This window comes from Mizuhopecten yessoensis, unplaced genomic scaffold (genome assembly GCF_002113885.1).
Source record: "Mizuhopecten yessoensis strain PY_sf001 unplaced genomic scaffold, ASM211388v2 scaffold716359, whole genome shotgun sequence".
NCBI classification, from domain to species: domain Eukaryota; kingdom Metazoa; phylum Mollusca; class Bivalvia; order Pectinida; family Pectinidae; genus Mizuhopecten; species Mizuhopecten yessoensis.
In genome coordinates this window covers 1,931,099-1,949,101 of record NW_018480077.1, presented here as the reverse complement: position 1 = coordinate 1,949,101, position 18,003 = coordinate 1,931,099, and the positions used below count along the sequence as shown (strand labels likewise).

The 18,003-nt window shown below is 35.3% G+C and overlaps 1 protein-coding gene across 4 annotated transcripts in view; it reads left to right on the top strand.

Moving 5' to 3' along the window:
• Window positions 1-18,003, top strand: part of LOC110443818 (protein spire homolog 1-like) — an 81,920-nt gene that overhangs the window by 17,103 nt on the left and 46,814 nt on the right. For all 4 annotated transcript variants that reach the window (XM_021488242.1, XM_021488243.1, XM_021488241.1 and 1 more), the window contains exons 2-3: window positions 7,230-7,285; window positions 11,582-11,788. In XM_021488242.1, the coding sequence (XP_021343917.1) occupies window positions 7,230-7,285; window positions 11,582-11,788 (263 nt within the window). The remainder of the gene's footprint in view (window positions 1-7,229; window positions 7,286-11,581; window positions 11,789-18,003) is intronic.

The following is an 18,003-nucleotide window of genomic DNA, read 5'->3' as shown; positions in this document are numbered from 1 at the left end:
TTACTGTATGGTGAGAAAATATCAGCTATTATCCTGATTCTATTTGACGACACTGTTTATTGACTTTTCAGTGTGTATCTAGAGTTGACCTTTGGTTGTACCTAGGATACGCACCCAGGTTTTATAAAAAAAAGATAAAAATGAACTAAATTCGTGAGTGGTGTACCTTATTATATCTGACTGCGTAATTATAGTACAGTTGTGTGTGAAAGTGTCACTCCAGTCATTCAGAAGATACATTTCACAACATTTGTTAAAAAATAAACATTTCAGTCTGCCGTTTACTTCAAAATAATTGGAAAATAAGTCAAGATCGACTCTGCAATAAAAATCAACACGTTTTATAATAGCTGTACACACAGTATATTTATTTCTATTTTGTTTCACCTGAGTTTATGAGATTATTTTTTCTCTTACTTTTATAATTATAAGGGAGATCATATGTCACCATTTGATTATGAACCAGGATCCAATTATGCAGTTTAACTGTTGAACTATGGGATAGGCCTTTAAACGCTTTACATAAAGTTGTTTACTGTAAACCACATGCACATAGACAATAATACAATGACAGGGACATACATATATATACTGTAGCAGGGTATTTTTATGCAACATAGAAATTCTTGAATAGAGGGTTCTTATCAGGTGGGAATATCACTGTTATTGTTACAGTAAAAAAAAAAAGAACTTTTAAAATATTTGATCCATGTGTATTTCATAATGATTAGCTCAGGTAGTGTTTAGACTATCTGGTGAATACTGGGTGTGAGTTAGAGATACAGAAGTAATAACTATGCCATGCGTAATAAAATCGGAGTTGTGTGGTTTTAGAACCGTTGGTGTGGGCGGTGGGATTTAATTATTTCCAGTGGTATAATGCATCATGTGTCATACAGTCACAGGTATTCTGATTTTTGAATCGATTAAGTTCAGCTGAACGGATCTAATAAATGTAAAGATAGGTATATATAGATATATAAAAGCTAGGAGTTTGATCTACAGTGTTTGCTTGTGCCGAACTGTGGGGATTATATTGTGTGACAGTATTTGTGTCCTGTATATTAGACAGGAAGAAGGTATGATGTCATCGTACCTTGGTTTAGCACATTTATACGGTATTACTACACCTACATGTATATACCCGGCATACAAGTGAAGCGTTACCTGTGAATACCTGGGTATTATATGTACTGTAAACAACACATGTACATGTACAGTTGTACTGCTTATGGTAATGGTGTTAGTAGAATTTTCTGTAATTTGCTATGAAATATATATATACAGACTTTCAGGTCCTGACCGAATCAGAAACTCTTTTGCAGATTTGTAAATTTAAATTATATGATCTATTGACTTTCAATGAAAGTTATTGTAAATAATTAAAACTTCAGAAATAATTATAAACAAGTACCGGTATGTTCATTTTTGGTTTGAATGCGTAAATATTAGAAAAAGTTGATATCCATCTCCACGTTCACTCTGTATGTACATGTATATAAACTGGCCGAATATTTCAGTCGCTGTAATATCAGTCGCTGTAATAATATCCAGTCAGTAATTGTGTTAAGTATACAGAAGGTTGTGCATACATGTGAAATTGTTCCCATTCAATAAATTATTTATTTCAATCTATCTCAAATCTCAACGGTATTCAATAGAAATGAAATTTTTTTTACTTTGATTGTGTTTAATATTGAATGATGACTGCAATAAAAACAACCTTATTGTAAGGTGGCAGTCTTTAAGGGATTGTTGGTCATAACCTTGTGTCAATGTTGATGGTTATGGTACATGTAGCCAGTATAATGGAAGGAAAATCCTGGTATTTGAAAGCATGGGGCTATTTTCAGCAATTTTTAGTCAATACATTTGTATTAAAATTAAGAGGGGACATTCTATGTAAAATTAAATAGAAATTTGGAACATGGAGGGGTCAGTTTCACTTTTGAGGGGTCAATGGCCCCAAGGCCCCATCCAGGATTATCAATGTATATGTATAACAGATTTAACTTAGTGATTAATATATATGATGCATATAAATTAATATTCTGTCTTTGCGTATTGCAGAGTTATCTTCTCTTGTGAGCAGGTATTGATTGTTACGTCATTGGTTTGTGTGAAAAAATTATGTCGTTTTCTCAAAAATTGATGACGTTACACTCACAAACAAATGACGTAACAATCAATACCTCCTCACAAGAGAAGATAACTCTGCAATACGCAAAGACGGAATATGATGCATATAGATTAATATATATCATAGCTATTACGATATATGACTCACTGGTTACTGATGCTGCAATGCTAGGGTACTGGTCAAGCGGTCTTTGTATAGCCTGACCAATCAGTAGCTGGTCCTTTGTGTTGACTGACCAATCAACTTCCTCGAGTCAGGCCCCTATTCTGGATATGTACAACTGACCAGGCCTACCGCGGGATGTACAAATGGGTTGCTTGTCTGTTACAGCATGTAACAATATTGATTGATTAATCAATCAATATTGTTTTACCCGTACCTTGGTGTTGGTTTTTTTTGTCGACATAAACCTGGTTTCTATACATAAACCTTAAATGTTATTGAGGATACATTAACATAAGGATAAACTGTTGATCCATTACAAGTAGGACTGTATAACTGAAGTGTTGGATATACATACCTGCCTTGAATATCCTTACATAATAATGAGAGAAGAATATTTAAAACATAAATCATAAACTTTGAAATGGTTACAAAAGTAAACATGCATGTGTCATACAACCTTCAGGTGTCCTTGCAATTTAAATTCATTATTCATGTTTGAATTTTTGCCAAAGTTAAGCTCCTTTTTAAACTGTCAACACAACTGAAATTATTTCACAATTGAGCTCAAAATGTTTTGAAAAATTGTAAAAATTCTGTCACAAGTCATTATCATCTGATATTTCTTATGTTCTAGAACAATTAAAATATTCCTTGACATGAGATCTTCATAGGCGAAGTGGTACAGTTAAAGTCAGTGACTTTTACAGAGAGAATCATTAGCATATTTATTTGATGAACATTTTTTTTTTTTAGACATATTATCAAGTTTTATTTCATCTTTTTCATGCTTACAAGTTTTAACCGACTTTAATTGACATGAAGTAAGCGTGTTGCTGAAAGTGTGAGTTGGAACAGGGAGACATTTAGTGCATGTTATAGGTGGTACACCATGTTGAAACAGGGAGACATTTAGTGCATGTTATAGGTGGTACACCATGTTGAAACAGGGAGACATTTAGTGCATGTTATAGGTGGTACACCATGTTGAAACAGGGAGACATTTAGTGCATGTTATAGGTGGTACACCATGTTGAAACAGGGAGACATTTAGTGCATGTTATAGGTGGTACACCATGTTGAAACAGGGAGACATTTAGTGCATGTTATAGGTGGTACACCATGTTGAAACAGGGAGACATTTAGTGCATGTTATAGGTGGTACACCATGTTGAAACAGGGAGACATTTAGTGCATGTTATAGGTGGTACACCATGTTGAAACAGGGAGACATTTAGTGCATGTTATAGGTGGTACACCATGTTGAAACAGGGAGACATTTAGTGCATGTTATAGGTGGTACACCATGTTGAAACAGGGAGACATTTAGTACATGTTATAGGTGGTACACTAGGTATATGTTTATTGTTTACTGGAATGGAGTAGAGTTTTCCTGGTTTTTGTTCTGGTGGTGTGCCAGACATCCTGATGTAGTAGCCTAACAGTTGTTGGTTCCTCTTCCTGTACTATCCCTCTGCAGTGTAAGTTTGAGTGGATCTTGTATTCTGCCTGTAACACACATACAGACATGTATGCATGTTATGCCCATTGTCATCACTCTGGCAGCCATGTTTCTTGACACTTGTTCCTTCACGGTCATCTAGGCTTTGTTGAGATATCTTTGCCTACAATGTAACTGCCTAATGTAAGTGAATGGTACAAAAACCAGAACAATTCTATCACTTAAGCAGTTTATATAAAGATATAACTTAAGATACATGGTCAGCAGATGAACAATTGAAACCTATATAGATGTTATTTGAGGAGATGAGTTGACCTTTCTGTTTGTAGGGTCGTCGGTGACATTAGGGCAGATTGTTATTAAATGACTGTCAAATGCACATTCTGCACAAAAATATTAAGTTACCAGAGATTAACAAGGATTTGCCCTGAATCATTTGGAGACACTGTAAGATATGTCAGATTACAACCAGCACCTGCAACATATTGCGTCTGTCCTCTCAGACAATTTGGCCACACAAGCTGATGCTGATGCATGACACTACCAGGCTTGGCAATAGCTGCAAAGTGTCATGTCAGATTTTTTAACACTATAATGATATAGATCACATGGTTTGACAATTCCACGAGACATTGCTATATATGTCAAATTCTCCACACAGCTGGAGGTGTCAGTTTAGTCCATATATGCAGTGAAACTGCAAAAATTAAATCATGTCAAATATATCTTGTTGGTGTTTATTTCCTTTTATGTGGAAAATTTTCCTCTAAATTGTTCCGTCGAGCAATATGATATATTACAGGTTTCAGTGGCGGACCCAGGGGTGTTTGCCCTAGTTACCCAGGCAACACTCTTTTTTCTGTATCCAAAAATAATCTGGACTTAAGTTTTTGAAGATTTTCCTCTTTTTCATATGGGATTTTCTTCTAATGTCAACCATCTTGTGAACTATAATTTTCTATGGCAAGCAGCAGTTTGAATATCTATATATGTCTAAGGGTGCAGTTGCCCAAACAAGGAGTCCACTACTTATACTCTAAACAGGTCAGTGGTGAAGGCTCAACGGACTGTCTACCTAATCGTATTGTTCTAATGTCACGGTGTGGTCATCACCCTGTGCGTTGAGAGAGGATAAAACCATCTGTTGGAATTAGGTATACATGTACATGTATATGTTAATTGTTATTTCAAAAGTAGAGTCCATTTCATGATAGATAAACCTGTATTTTCACCTGTGGTTTCATGTACACATGATCACCAGGAGTGATTTTATTATACCTGTTAAAAAATGTAAATTTCAAAAATTTCAAAGACAATAAAGCATCTACCTTAGCATCAAGTTATCAGGTGAATATAATAACCAATGATAGCATAAAAGCCTGGCATGTATATATATATATCCTTTTTAACAGGTGTTGCCCTTGTACATATGCATGCATACAAATTCACAATAAAAGACACAGTCAAATCATAATTCATATTTATGACAAAATAAATCAATATTTAATTGCCAAAATGCTCGCCTAAACTACATGCACATGAAAGGCATGACACAAACATAAACATTTTAACCAAAAACCTACTTTTTTACCATTGTTTCAGAGAATTTGTTAACACTCGCTCCGCTTGGCCATCATAAAATATAAATACTCTATGTTATAAAATAACCTGGAATAATACCGCAAACTCACATGTACAACCAACATGACAATTATAATTTATTAGTTTTTTGAGTCTTTTTCTGAGTTTAAAATTTTGGGCAAACACCAAAAATTAATTCCTGGGTCTGCCCCTGGGTTTTCTGATCTCTCTGTTTACTGTATGGCCGTTCTGCTGTCTGTTTACAATGTAGGCTCTGTCGGCTCTGTGTTTACTGCGCTCAGTCTATGCTCTGTGCCGGTACAGTTCTCTATATACACTAATAGTATCCAGGTTTAGATATACAAATGGGTATACAATATATATCCGTCTAACTTTCTGACCAACGCATTACCATTGTGTATTAGAAAATATCCTCCGATACGATTAAGCGGTCGAGTGAACAGGTATGTAAATGACCTGAGGCAGTCGCGACGACTGAACCGCAGTGTTGAGATGAGCGTTAGCTGGTGGTAGGCACCTATACTATAAGTATGCCTGAAAGCCAACATGTACAAATTCATTCAAGTTTTATCGATGATATTTGTGTAAAAAATAAAACTTAGTACAATAACTATATTATCAAGAGACATGTAATCTGAGTATGAAATAATGAAAAATCCATTATCTTTATGGATAGCTTGGAATATTACTGATTATATGTTATGGTGAAGATGCGTAAGCTTTTTGTATAATCTGGGTCACACGTTATAATATTTAGAAATATGGACTAGATATTTATATGAAATTATCGCTTTGATTCATTGAAGTTATAATAATTAAAGCCTTGCCCACGGACATAAACCGAACGTCTGAGAAAGAGGCTTTCTGACTCAACGTCAGTTATAACTAAGTAGTTCTAAGATTACATGTTGAACAGGTCTTGTGCAACATGACTAGGGGGGAGATTTTATTATATTAGTACAAGTAATCTAAGTGTATCAACACAATGGCTTGAACGAGACTGATCCAACACCCGATTTAGTATGCATAGACGTCCATTACATCAGAAGTGTGGATCTATTCCATCGACACAATTGGTTTATTGGCTTATAGTAGAGGAAGGCAGCAGACAAATCACTGTAAATGGATTATAATGATAAGATAAGGAACTGCTGGATAGGGAATATCCCTCCTATATCTGTATAAGACTGTTAATAGTTTATCTGTATATTCATATCCAGCAGATTTGCTGATAATTGATAGATACCATGGAATCTTGATGGTGTACATGACTAAATAAGTTGTGTATATGTTCCCTCCCCACCACCACCTCCATGAACTATTTCTCCTTCGAATTCCCCCTTCCTTAATTCACACACTAAAAATCAAATACTTTCACTGATTATAACAGAAATGGCCATAAATCAATTCTGTCAACATGAGTACCTGTTAATTTGAATTGACCTTGGAGTAGCAGACTTTGAATATTGTTTCAAAATATACCAGAATACATGTGATCGCTGATGATTTTACTCGGCCAGCTTTAAAGGTCATTACATGTTTCCACTGAATGGCAACAAGATCCACAATCCTGTCATTAACATCTTGATGTCCGGGAATCATAGGGAGAACACAATTGTCTACACGCATGTAGCAAGAAGGAAGAGACAAATAATTTGATATTGTTTGTAACATGCTTTTGCATTGGTTTGTGTTTACATTCGCAGTTTATATAGAGTGCACATCAGTTTTTGGCCTATACTAATTATTATCTAGTGCCGGCTATCCTTAATTTCATTAATGATCTCTTACAGCAGATTTTGACAAATTCTTGCTAAAATTGGTCTGATGTATTATAAAACCTTTTAATTTTATATTTTGCAGTACGGCGGAGGAATTCTGTAACGGGGAAGGACATCAAGGTTGTGACTGAAAGTGATGTAAGTAGCCACATCATTTCACAGGGAGGACCTAGTGGGGTATATGTAACCATGTATAGAGTTAACAGTCAAACAGGGTAACTGTTTCTGTTGGGTACCAGTCCAATAGAAATGCATACATGTCGCATGATATCCTCAGGAATGGGCCGGACATGTCCTATCATTGGCCAGACAGGATCAATCACAGTAGTCTAATGTATGCAGGTGACTTCAGAATGGGGCCAAACAATATCGTACGGGTTCTTAGGGAAGGGATACATGTTGACATACAGGGTCGTTGTAACCATGGATACAGGTTCTCTAGATGGGGTCAAACAAGATCCTTGTAACCATGCACACTCTCTGGTCCATACCGTAATCATTTATTGTTCTAAATGCATAGAATCTAGCTCACCTGTTAAAAGGGCAAGTGAGCTTGAGGTTATGCTGTGGTATATTGTCCATAGTCTGTTTGTTAACTGTGAATTTAAATGGCTTAAGTTTCTGACCAGCCAATTTACCATTATACCTGATTGGTGATTTATAACCTTTTCAATGTAGGTATCTGCCAGTTTTTCAGGGTTTTTGACATTTGTTTTTTAAGGAGATTATCTGATTGTTCTTATCGTGATCTTGAATCGTGATAAGAAATTCTCCTAAATAGTTTGAATACATGTATAAGAGGTAAGACAAAAAACAAACAGAGGTATAGGCCCTTGGGCACAACACCTGTATGTGCACACATAATGGTTAGATTTAAATATTTAAAGTTCTATCAAAAGAGTTGTGAATTCTAACTATTTAATCACTGAGGTATCAATGGAGTCTTGCATCCATCTTGACATGAACATGTCCTGATTATCAACTGATTAAGGTCACCTATAATTACATATACAGTCCCTCGTAAATCATCCTATCACCTGTCAATCATCTCTCCCTTTGATCCAAGTTTTCATCGTAGAGTATCTGTGGTAATTCAGAATGCTGATTAGCAAATTTGGAAAGTAATTCAGTTTCAAATGTGAAAATCTTCACTGGTATATATGTAGAACTAATTAATAAAGGAGGCACGGTAGTCTAGTGGTAGGACGTCAGGCCCCTGACCAAAGGGTTAAGAGTTCGAGTCACGCCACGGCACTGTGTTGTATGTTTGAGCAAGATACTTTACTCCGCTTGTTCCAGTCTACTCAGCTGTAAATGGGTACGTGGTTGGGCAGTGCTAGAATTGTTGAATGCTAGCTATAGCTGTCAGCGCCGAAATGGCAGCACCGGCTGTGTGCTCCCCTGCAGGGAGTTGAGAAAAACACAGATATTGGCTGGTTGCAAAGGCCCTATAACCACAGATAATAATTTGTAAACCGCTTTGAGATGACCTACGTACTAGGTTGTGATAAAGCGGTATATAAGAACTTCGATTTATTATTATAATTATTATAAAAAAATAATGTATCTATAAACATAGCTTCATACACTGTACTTTACGGTTTTGTTAAAGACACTTTTGGAAACATTTCCCACAGGACACGGTGTAATTAGTATCATGATGTTTACTAGATTGAAATATTAGTTAGAGATATATAAGTCCATACTGCGGCTAATTCTGTTGCCAGATATTCACCAGCTGGCTTGCACTGTCGATCCCCATCTGTGGCATTGTGAAATTTTAATACAATTGGAGATTTCAAATTGTTATTGGCAAAATTTTCTACACATTCTTTCTTTTATGACCAGTTCAGCCCTGTTTACTTCAGTTTTATATTAATAAGCGTAGAATTATAGCTAGTTTACTTTATTGAAGCTTTTGAGAACAGAACCAACTATTGTTTATCAGGGCTTGAAGACACCATATAGCAGTATGCATTCCTCAGAGCCTGGCTATTGTACAATTATATAGTATATAATGTAACTATGGATGTAGGTCAAATCTGGTGGAAATATAATTAGATCACTGTGGACACTTGGCATGATTTATATTAATTATCCTATGGAAAATGTTTTTCTTACGTCAGTTTTTATTTTAGCTAAATTCCATGGCATAGAACATGACTTGCTGTATTTTACGTAATAAGAACTCTGGACACATCAATTTGGGAACTTCAAATAATCTAGTCCCCCCCCCCAAAAAAGCTAAAAAATGACCATAGTACACTTTTCGAAAAAAATGTGTAAATAACGATGAATATATTCGAGGCTTAGAACAGAAAAAGGATAGGGTTGTTGTAATTAAAAATAGGGTACTTATTATGTCGAACACGGTACACTTATATATTACTGAAGAATGTAGAACTTGGGATCATTATACCATTTTAACATTCAAACGCTGTCAAAACAACATGATAGATAAAAAGATCTCCTATTACAGTCTGGATAGCTGTCAAATACATAATTAACACCATTTCCAGTGCCAAACTGGTTCCGTCTTTTGAATTGATTATTTGACATGTTATTTTTATACAGTACAGATCTTTGAAACAGTCTAAAAAAAGTTGCTATAAATAAAAAAACCCAGATCAAATCTAAAGAAAAATTGACAATCATCTGCATGGAAAAGTTATCTTTACCTAAAAGTGTAAAATGAAAAGTTGGTCCCTTTATATATCGTGATGTACAGTGTGTACAAACCTGCGAAAAAAATGTCATACAGGCAATTATGGAAATTTCATATGGCCTCAGGTGAAATTTAGAATGCTCTTATTCAAATGAAGAGATGTACATTTTGTTATGTCAAATCAGGTCAAGATATTCATATGACAGTCAGACGGTATGCATTCATAATTATTACAGCAACAACAGGTATATCATGTAATGAAATGTGACGACAGGTGACATCTTCATGTTAAAAGGAAATTTCCTATTTTTCAATTTAAAAGTGAGACATTGTTATATGGCTTGTTGATTGTGTTTAAAGTGCATTATAAATCAAAGTGAAGTGTTGAAAAAAACAATTACAGCGTTCTGTTGTACATCATATACCAGCTATTTGATATATACAAGGAGTACCATGTAAAGTGTGGGAAAATGGAGCAAGACAAGATAACAAATAATTAAACCTGCATCATCTACCCTGGCTGTAATTACAGTAGGGTATATTACGTAATGGCATGTTGTTAACCGAACAGAAAGTAGGATGGGAATATAGACATTTTTATATATACAAAAGTAATTTACAGAATGCACTTAAATTATATACATACATAAAATTGGTTAATTGACAATTATAGGAGACATTGCATTTCGCACTACTGTTTCGCTTGAATATTTTCAACATATTCATTCTGCCAGTGGATACTATAAGCTGGACAAGGGAAAACATTTTTGTTGAAATTGTTTATACGTGTAAACTGAAAAATAAAATTATGTTTCTGTATCAAGGAATTTATATAAGATCCTATTTTGCTTCCAAACAGTATTTTTTCCAGTCTATAGCAGTTATTTTCAAAATCAAGTTGACAAAGTTGGATTTCATGATTATTAATACAGTGGAACCCGCTTATTATGATATTCTATTTGCCAGAGAAAAATATCATAATAACTGATCGAGCTGTTTTCGATCTTTTTAATGTTGTCTGAACCGGAAGTGAGATGCCCTACATTAATCAGACATAGATTGATGTGGAAACATGTGAATATATATATATATATATACAAACTGCTAAAGTAAGAATTTAAATAATTTGTTCATTGTTGTTTAAGTCAACGTGTTGGAAAAATTTGAAAAGATTTGTTTTGCCGGCGTTATGATCAGTATGTAAATTCTACTTTCACTTTCAAATAACTTTGAGCATATTCCTGTACTATTGATACCTTTTCCCAAAGTGTAAATTCATTAATAATCATATAATCACATCAAGATACATCTCAACTGTTTGTATGCACGCTGTATACTTCAAAAGTTTTTTCACAAGGTTTTTACCTTTTATTCCCTATTTCTCCATGAAAAATGCATCCTTCAAAATAACGAAAAACCAACCTTCATTTGATTATTTACCCTACAACTTTGAGACATGGCTGCTAGATGTGAAATCTGCAAATAATTGATCCAATGAAATGTAGGTTTTTAGTCAATCTGTAAAAATCAGAGACAATGAAAAAAAGAGACTTTAACAAAAAAGCTTTGTCAAGATATTGTCAAGATATTTTTTAGAAAGCTTATACATGTACATTGTATATGTAGTATCACTGAAAAAAATAACTGAAAAATAGACATGTTTACAATATTTTGGGAAAATGTTTTCAATTTTAAATAGAAAATTGGCAAAAAACATGACAATTGTACAATTTCATCTTGATTGTGTATATTTGTTGTTTCTGTTGCAGGCTGTACAAGGACTTGGACTGGTTATCTATCAGGCCCTTGACTATGGAATGGGTGCCGCTGAGGAACGGCACCTCAGCCTTGAACTGGAAAGTCTGGTGGAATTTATGACAAATCCTGACGGGGATGAAGAAGATGCGTCCACGGCTGACGATGAGGGCATCGAGAAGGATGCGAAGGAAAGCGGTCTGTTCCCGGACGTTCTCGCGGTAAGTCCAGATAGCTATAACTACATGCTGTATAATGTGAAAAATTCATGTGTACAGTTGAGCCTCGTCAGCCACCACTTATTCAGGTTTCCCAGTTTTAAGAATAAGTTTGGCTTTTTCTTTACAGAATTGTTCAATAAATCCAGCTGTCTTGATCAAGCCTCTATTGCTTAGAACAGAGGTGGCTGAAATATTGAGGCTCCACTGTACTGGGGTTTTTTGGTGCAGATTTTCAAGTATTTCACTTGTTTAATTTTTTACAGCTAGCTTTTACTGGTGATAGTACTATTTAGAACAGTGATCAAAAGCCTGGTCTATACAAGTCATACCAAGTATGAAATAATGTAAATGTGTCCTTACTCCTAGCTTGATTGACCTCTTCTAGAACTAATATTTTACCCCTTGAAGGGTAATGTTTTTATCATAAATATTATTGTCTCCAAAATGTCGGGGAAAATCTAGCAAATAAAAAGTATAAACACACCAACCAGAAGAGAAAAAATGATAGATAAAATACCTACAGATGAAGATAGAAGATATTGTTAGCTACTATGTATTGGGCCTGTATACAGTTTGACACCTGTGTGCTAATACACCTCAGGGACAGAATTATGTATCGTCTAGACCGCATCTATCAATACAAAAGTTTAATATAGCAATCATACTTTTTATGTCCCTCCATCCATGGATCAGCAACCTTCCCATTAATGTCAATAGTTAAGTTTTTATGTAAGCTCATAACAGCTTTATTTGCAGGTGGACAAGCAATTCATAACTTTGATGTCCTAGCTCCTGTTGTAGAGTTATGGGTCGTGACTCTAACCATGTACAAACGTTAGTGTACAGTTAGGGGTCAGATCAGCCTCTGTTGTATCATTAAGGGCCGTGACTCTAACCATGTACAAACGTTAGTGTACAGTTAGGGGTCAGATCGGCTTCTGTTGTATCGTTAGGGTCACAACTTTCACCATGTACAAACGTTTGGTCATCATGTCTCGGGTAATTTCGGGTTAGGGCTCTTTTAATTTAAAAGTAACTGGTATTAGTTGGGTTATAAGTCAGAACACTTACCATGTAAATAACTTTGGTTTTAGTTGGGTTATATGTCAGAACATTTACCATGTAAATAACTTTGGTATTAGTTGGGTTATAAGTCAGAACACTTTCCATGTAAATAACTTTGGTTTTAGTTGGGTTATAAGTCAGAACACTTACCATGTAAATAACTTTGGTTTTAGTTGGGTTATAAGTCAGAACACTTACCATGTAAATAACTTTGGTTTTAGTTGGGTTATAAGTCAGAACACTTACCATGTAAATAACTTTGGTATTAGTTGTGTTATAAGTCTGAATACTTACCATGTACATAACTTTGTTATTAGTTGGGTTATAAGTCAGAACACTTACCATGTATATAACTTTGGTTTTATAGTGTACATGTTCAGTTGGGGAACAGAACTGAGACTTGCCCAAGACAGACTGAAGTCCTGTCAGTATAGCTACAGATTGCAACTCTTCTTAAGGTTAAACTTAGTCTTTAACTCGTTCACCCCTGAAGACACATTTAAACTCTTCCAATTCAAAGGTTAGAAAAGTTCATTATGTAATTTCAGGGGTGGATGAGTGCAGTGTAAAAATAGGGATTAGAACTCTTAACGATGGACTTAGCATGTACAAACTTTGGTCTCTCCTACAGATTCTAGTTATAGGGGTCATAACCCTTAGTATCATGAAAATCATGCATCCGTACATGTACAATGATGGTGTAGTTATACACAACCTCATGATAACCTGCAGCTCATAAAGTTCTGTAATTGTCTATATAAAAAAAAAATGTATATATATCTGAAGCTGTCGGTAGGTATCTTACCTGATGTTATCAGAACAGATGATAATGTGATACTTTTGATTTTACCAATGTAAATATCTAACATGAACTGCTTTCCTTTGATTTCAATGTTCAATAGGCCATGCTAACAGGCTCTGTGTGATTTGATTTGGCTTAGCTGTCATGTTTGACAACAAAGGTTGGCTCTTAAATTGTGAGGGTAAAACTTATAGGGTGACTGTTAGTGTTACCAATATGTGCCTGGAGCCAGAATTATCCACAAGGTCAGTCCTGTTTTTTAGCCCAGAAAAATAAATCTTTTAAAGTGTTCTACTTGTGATAGGGACACGGGGACACACCACAAGTGCCCAATCTACCTATTACATGTCCACAAACACCGTGTGTCTTTTCATTTTGTGTTTTTATTGCTGAAGGGTAGGATCAATTAGGTTTTAGATTGGTGACATTAACACCCGCTGACAGACATAATATCCTTACTATTCATACTAATAGATACAAATAGGGTACACTCTCCCGGGAAGCAGAAACAAGTCGTGTTACTTAAACAAACTTTACACCAGTTAAGGACATTTTGTATTTGAAGTGTCAATAAGTCTGTATTTCTTCAATCCGGAACAATTTGACACCATACCTACAAATTAGATCTGATTAGATGTAATCAGGGTTACAGGTATAACATGAAAACCCTTTTAGCAGACAGCTTAATCATATGTTTGGTTATGGATCAACAAAATCATCCCTGATGTATTTTTATATAATTTTCTCTCCAGACCATTTGATGTTCAACACATGTAATGCACAGAGAATATGTATTTGAATACAGAATAGCTTTGAAGTGTCGGACTAACTGGCATTTCAGAAGCCGTGACAACAACATTGATTTTCCTGTTATGTTCCGAAAGCGAAAACATATTTCTGTGAAGAGCTATGTTGTTAGAACGCGTGTAAGAGCCTGAACTGAGCTTAGCATAGTATCTTTAAATATAGGATATCAGATTTGAAAATCTGTGAGTGGTATTGAATATTACCCTTAGATGAACTCTTAGATGAAACTCCTATGCTTCAAAAAGCAGAGTTTGAAAATATGAATAAAAGATGTATGGTTACATATAAGGATACCTGTACTGCTAGTAATGGTATGTTGATGTTGATAGTTGCATATACCGGTAGTTGTTATAAACATTTTCTGGTTTTATTGATTTAGTGAAATATTTGAATGAAGTTGCATATGATTAAAGATTCAAATACAATTGATCAGGTTAGGATAGTTATGTATCAACTCAACACTATAGTCATTAGTGACAAAGGTCAAAAGTTAGTTACATGTTAACTGGTACAACAGTGACAGTTGTAGATGCAGGTTAGACATGTACTAGCTGGTACAACAGATACAGGTTAGTCATGTACTAACTGGTACAACAGTGACAGTTATAAATACAGGTTAGTCATGTGCTAACTGGTACAACAGTGACAGTTGTAGATACAAGTTAGTCATGTACTAACTGGTACACCAGTGACCGTTGTAAATACAGGTTAGTCATGTACTAACTGTAGTTAGTACACCAGTGACAGTTGTAGATACAGGTTAGTCATGTACTAACTGGTACACCAGTGGCAGTTGTAGATACAGGTTAGTCATGTACTAACTGGTACTTCACTACCAATCATGGACACCAAGAAGTTATAGAGAGTCATGTACTACTTAGATAATTATACTGGTGCAGGGGTAACTCTAGCTTATGTCTGGACTCGGGTTAGGTTAATACACTAACTCAGGAACACCAGAGGAAATTCTAGCTGATGTGTAGACCTAGCATAGCTAATGTCTGGACACAGGTTAAGTTAATGCTATATATCAGGTACACCAGAGGTAAACCTAGCTGGTGGCTGGACACAGGTTAAGTTAATGCACTAACTCAGGTACACCAGAGGTAACCCTAGTTAATGTCTGGACACAGGTTAAGGTAATGCTATAACTCAGGTACACCAGAGGTAACCCTAGTTAATGTCCGGACACAGGTTAAGTTAATGCACTAACTCAGGTACACCAGAGGTAACCATAGCTGATGCCTGGACACAGGTTAAGTTAATGCACTAACTCAGGTACACCAGAGGTAACCCTAGTTAATGGCATGGACACAGGTTAAGTTAATGCACTAACTCAGGTACAACAAAGGTAACTCTAGTTAATGCCTGGACACAGGTTAAGTTAATGCACTAACTCAGGTACACCAGAGGTAACCCTAGTTAATGGCATGGACACAGGTTAAGTTAATGCACTAACTCAGGTACACCAGAGGTAACCCTAGTTAATGGGTGGACACAGGTTAAGTTAATGCACTGACCAGGTACAACAAAGGTAACTAGCTGATGTCTGGACACAGGTTAAGTTAGTGCACTGACTCGGGTACAACAAAGGTAACTAGCTGATGTCTGGACACAGGTTAACAATCTTTGCTACAGTAACAGCTTTGTTGACTTGCAGTGTTTAGAATGGAATTCCAGATTTATAATGGTGTAGATCATGAGGATCAAGATTGGATGTCTAATGTGATACTTGGTAATGACTCTGGGTTATACCTGCTCCTTTGTTGAGCTAAGGACTGCCACTAGCTAAGGTCACGGAGAGAATGTGATACACCCTCTTGTATCAGCTTACGAACATATTTATCACACTTTAATTTGCTGGTGTAAAATTTCAAGATATTAAATTAATGTAAACCCCACAAGTGCCATGTGTTGTATGGTTATAAGCACTTTTAAAAGTGTCTGCTGACAAATACAAGCAGGAAACACAATTTTGACCCTTATAGATGAAAAATTGTACAATAAAAGTACAATAAAAATGTCACCAGAATTATATGTTTTCGGATATTATGCAGTGTACATGTGTATATAATGGTGTTAAATATCTGGATTTTCTGGTACGATTTATTTTTTAACCTGAGAGGTGTGAGATTGTTCAATAATAAATGTCATCTAAAGTGTTTTAAGATTATGATATCAACAGCAGAAAATGATGAGTTCCTTTCAAAGTAAGCTAAAACTATGTTATAAAATAATTTCCCTCTTAACTCATTCACCCCTGAGATTTCATAATGAACTATTCCAACCTCTGAATTCGAAGAGTTCAAATGTGTCTTCAGGGGTGAATGAGTTGATAAATTTCTGTTACACGTACCATACCCGAATCCTGTATTTGACATTTGTCATGTCATTGAGACTTGTTACATCACATCCTTACAACAGGATGCATATGCTACTTAAACTCACCCCTGAAGACACATTTGAACTCTTCCAATCCAAATGTTGGAATAGTTCATTATGAAATATCAGGGATGAATGAGTTAAGGCTAAAATATTAGGCAGTGATAAGAGAAAAGATTAAGATTATCATTTCTGGTATAAAATGTTTTTGATTTTCTTTGGGAATTCAAAACATAAACACTTGGGCCCTGATATTCAAAGCCTAGTCAACTTAACGAATGATGAAGGCAAAATTTCGAAATATGTCTTCGGAGAAATAATCTGAAAATTGGCGGCATTTTGCATTTCTTGCCTTCAGGTGATCATTTTGAATACTTGAACATAGACTTTAAGTTTTGGATTTCATTCTTTTTGAAAATATACTAGATTAAAATTTCGCATTAAGCTGCTGTATACATTTACATTTCAACTGAACTTGAATACCCAATGAGGTTTATACCCCATAAACCTCAACAAAACAGGATTCAATCCTTAATTAGCTCAATTTCACCCCTACATCTGTAAACTGGACTTGCCCAGTCTTTGATTTGGTAATGTTCAAATGTGACTATAAGAACGAAGATAATCAGACTTTAAGCAGCTTGGCCTTGAACTCCTCATTCCAATGAACTATAGAAAGGCTAATTGCTTACACCAGCTGATAGAAATGTGTACTGGTGTACCTAGATTATTGCTTGTCATTATAATGTACTGCACTGAACTGTGTTGGACACAATAGACTTTGTATACTACCATAGAGCTATCAATATGACTAGGCAAGCTTGGGTTGTGGACAAAAACTCCAGATGTGTACTCTTATGCATCAGATATAGGGTTAAGTTTGTTGATATATTAACAAGTGTATAGGGGTGAATTTGTCAATAATGGCACTACCAGTATACCTATAAAGCCTTGTATTACAACTCCTCACATGCTTCTGACTCACGAGGATCGGTGATCTTTTTTGCATAGTTTTACAGCCCAATACAGGCACCTTCACTTAGCAAAAAAGTGCATTATTTTCCCAATATGAAGATTGAATGAGGAATATCTTCATATCTTCAATAAAATTATTACTGTGTTTTCCAAATTGATGTAGAAACAAGCTGTTGTAAAATGT